The sequence below is a fragment of the Penaeus monodon genome, chromosome 23, assembly GCF_015228065.2.
Source record: "Penaeus monodon isolate SGIC_2016 chromosome 23, NSTDA_Pmon_1, whole genome shotgun sequence".
In the NCBI taxonomy this organism is placed as follows: Eukaryota; Metazoa; Arthropoda; class Malacostraca; order Decapoda; family Penaeidae; genus Penaeus; species Penaeus monodon.
The window spans coordinates 10,399,898-10,400,753 of NC_051408.1; the positions used below are offsets into that span (position 1 = coordinate 10,399,898).

The 856-nt window shown below is 43.1% G+C and overlaps 1 protein-coding gene across 1 annotated transcript in view; it reads right to left on the minus strand.

Annotated features, from left to right (window-relative positions):
• Positions 1 to 850, minus strand: part of LOC119587792 (KH domain-containing, RNA-binding, signal transduction-associated protein 2-like) — a gene marked incomplete at its 3' end in the record, with an annotated part of 977 nt that extends 127 nt beyond the window's left edge. The window contains 1 exon segment of the mRNA XM_037936490.1: positions 1 to 850. Within this exon segment, the coding sequence (XP_037792418.1) occupies positions 1 to 114 (114 nt within the window).
• Positions 851 to 856: the final 6 nt, after the last annotated feature.

Consider the following 856-nt stretch of genomic DNA (forward strand, 5'->3'; position numbering starts at 1 on the left):
TGAGGACGATGAAGACGATGAGTTATCGTTGTTTGAGGCTTTCGTAGTAGAACTAGATGTCGCGCTGTGTCCCTCGGAATGACCGTTCAACAAGACACAGCCGTTATGGTTCATTCTCCTCCACAGGTTCACTCCTAAAGCTAACTACTACAGGCACACTCTCCCCGCGCGGCCTCTCGCTGCGGATGCTCAGAGCAACATCTTGGTTTGCGTCTTGGGAGATTTATTTACTTTTTTTTTATAGTGTTTCTTGTGATTTTTGGTCTTTCTCTTTTGTGGGGGTTCGGTTCTGGCACCACGTGAGGTTTGCGCGTGTGGATGCGTGATATGAAATGAAGAAATGTGAAATATTTTGATTATTTTAGAGAACCCATCAAGAAAGTCCTTTCGAACGTCATTCAGGAGTCTTGGCGAAAGACGATGTTCCAACACCACTTGGCAGATTCTTCCCCCTTTCCAGAGCGTCACTATAAAAGAGTCTCTGATTCTTTTAGGAGAAGGTTTGGAATCCTTTCTTCCCGAGGATTTTACGAGCTTTGTATAGTTTCTCCCCCGGAAATTCGAGTTTGTGTTTTTGTTGTGTATGCTATTTACCTATTCTTGTCTCTGCGGTGTTTTCTCAACCAGTCACATGGAATCATCAAGCGCATGAATACAAAAGCAAAACCATTCTATTACAGACGACGCCTTTTTATGGGATATCTTCGAGAATTCGCACATCTGAAGACCATCTAAAACGTTCTTTGAAACAAGTCTCATTCCCTCGCTAATGAGTCCAGTAAAATCATCAACTGTAACAAGTCGTTCCAGATGCCTTTGACTGCGCGTATGTTTGTATCTAAAAAAAGGAGGGTTG